Source organism: Eimeria mitis, genomic scaffold (assembly GCF_000499745.2).
Source record: "Eimeria mitis Houghton genomic scaffold, Emh_scaff7805, whole genome shotgun sequence".
In the NCBI taxonomy this organism is placed as follows: domain Eukaryota; phylum Apicomplexa; class Conoidasida; order Eucoccidiorida; family Eimeriidae; genus Eimeria; species Eimeria mitis.
Window position 1 is genome coordinate 1 of NW_013575732.1, and position 1,563 is coordinate 1,563.

General features: G+C 56.0%; 1 protein-coding gene across 1 annotated transcript; it reads right to left on the reverse strand.

Moving 5' to 3' along the window:
* Nucleotides 1–52: 52 nt before the first annotated feature.
* On the reverse strand, nt 53–1,267 carry EMH_0092720 (uncharacterized protein; the record flags this gene model as incomplete). Its single annotated transcript, XM_013501890.1, is given in 3 exon segments — nt 53–428; nt 636–1,013; nt 1,017–1,267. Coding segments are annotated over 3 exon segments (1,005 nt in total).
* Between the last annotated feature and the right edge of the window lie 296 nt (nt 1,268–1,563).

A 1,563-nucleotide genomic window follows, 5' to 3' on the forward strand; every position in this document is an offset into this window, starting at 1 on the left:
CAGCAGCAGCAGCTTTCGGGGGATAACGGCAGACCGTCTGTCTCCTCTTCAGCTACAAACATCCTTGCTGCTGCGCTGCTGCTGCTGCTGCAGCTGCTGCTGCAGCTGTTGCTGCTGCTGCTGCTGCTGCTGCTGGTGTTGCTGCTGTGCTTGACGGCTTGCTGCTGGTGCTGCAGCCGTTGCTGCTGCTGTTGCGCGCATGCATGAACCTGTAGGAAGACCTTCCACACAAGAGCAGCCAAATCAGCAGCTTTGCTGCTGCTGCTGCTGCTGCTGCTGCAGCTCTTGCTGCTGCAGCCAGCTGTGGCTGCTGTAGGTTCAACGATGCTAAACAAACTGTTGCTGCTGCCGCTGCTGCTGCTGCTGTTGCTGCTGCTGCAGCTGCTGCTGCGGTGCATAACCTGAAGAAATTTGCTGCTGTTGCTGCGCTGTGATAGCAGCAAGTGCTAGTATATGAGAAGCGTTCGATGCTGCTGTTGCTGCTGCTGCAGCAGCAGCAGCAGCTGCTGCTGTTGCTGCTGCCGCTGTTGCTGCTGCTGCTGTTGCAGCTGCTGCTGTCGCTGGTGCTGCTGCAGTTGCTGCTTTATCTTGTTACGCTATTGTTGCTGCTGCAGCTTCTGTCGTTGCTGTTGCACCTGCTGTTGCTGTTGCTGTAAGTCGCTGCTGCTGCTGCTGCTGCTGCTGCTGCAGTTTGCTGCTGCAGTTTGCTGCTGCAGCTTGGGGTGTCACTGCAGCTCCGAAGCCTGCGTGGGTAGGTCGCAGGTGAGGGTTTGGGGGCTGTTGCTGCAGCTGCTGCTGTTGCTGCTGCTGTTTGTGCTGTCGTTGCTGCTGCTGCTGCTGCTGCTGGTTGTTCTACAGCTCCTATAATCCCCCAGCTGCTGCTGCATTGCAGGGTGCTGCAGCTGCTGCAGCTGCTGCAGCTGCTGCAGTTGCTGCGGCATGGCTGATGCGCCTTGCATGCGCTTGTGTTGTGCTGCTGCCTTGCTGCTGCTTCTGCTGCTGCTGCTCCTGCTGCNCTGCTGCTGCTGCTGCTGCTGCTGCTGCTGCTGAGGTCTGGGGGCAAGAGGAAAGAGAAGAGCGAAGGCCTGAATACTCCTGCTGCAGTGATGGCGACGAGCAGCAGCAAGACAGCAGCAATAGGAGCTTGGAATTGTTTGGCTGCTGCTGTTTCTGCTTCTATTTCAGCAGCAGCAGCAGCAGCAGCAGGATCAGTAGCAGCAGCAGCAGCAGCAGCAGCAGCAGCAGCAGCAGGCCGTGTATAAGGCATCGATTGAAGCCCCTGCTGCAGACTCTGTATAAATAAAAAACAAAGAAGAGAAGGAAGCATATATTTTATAAGAAAGGACCAAAGCGGCAGCAGCAGCAGCAAATGGCAGTCTGCTGCAGCAATTACATTCAGGTGTATACGCAGGTGTTCTACGTTTCCCCAAAACAACCAAAAATAACAAAAACTTAATACACTCAAACCATCACCATGTACACGGATTCCTCTCCTGCTGCTGCTGCTGCTGTTGCTGCTGCTGTTGCTGCTGCTGCTGCTGCGCCTGCTGCTGCTGCAAGAAG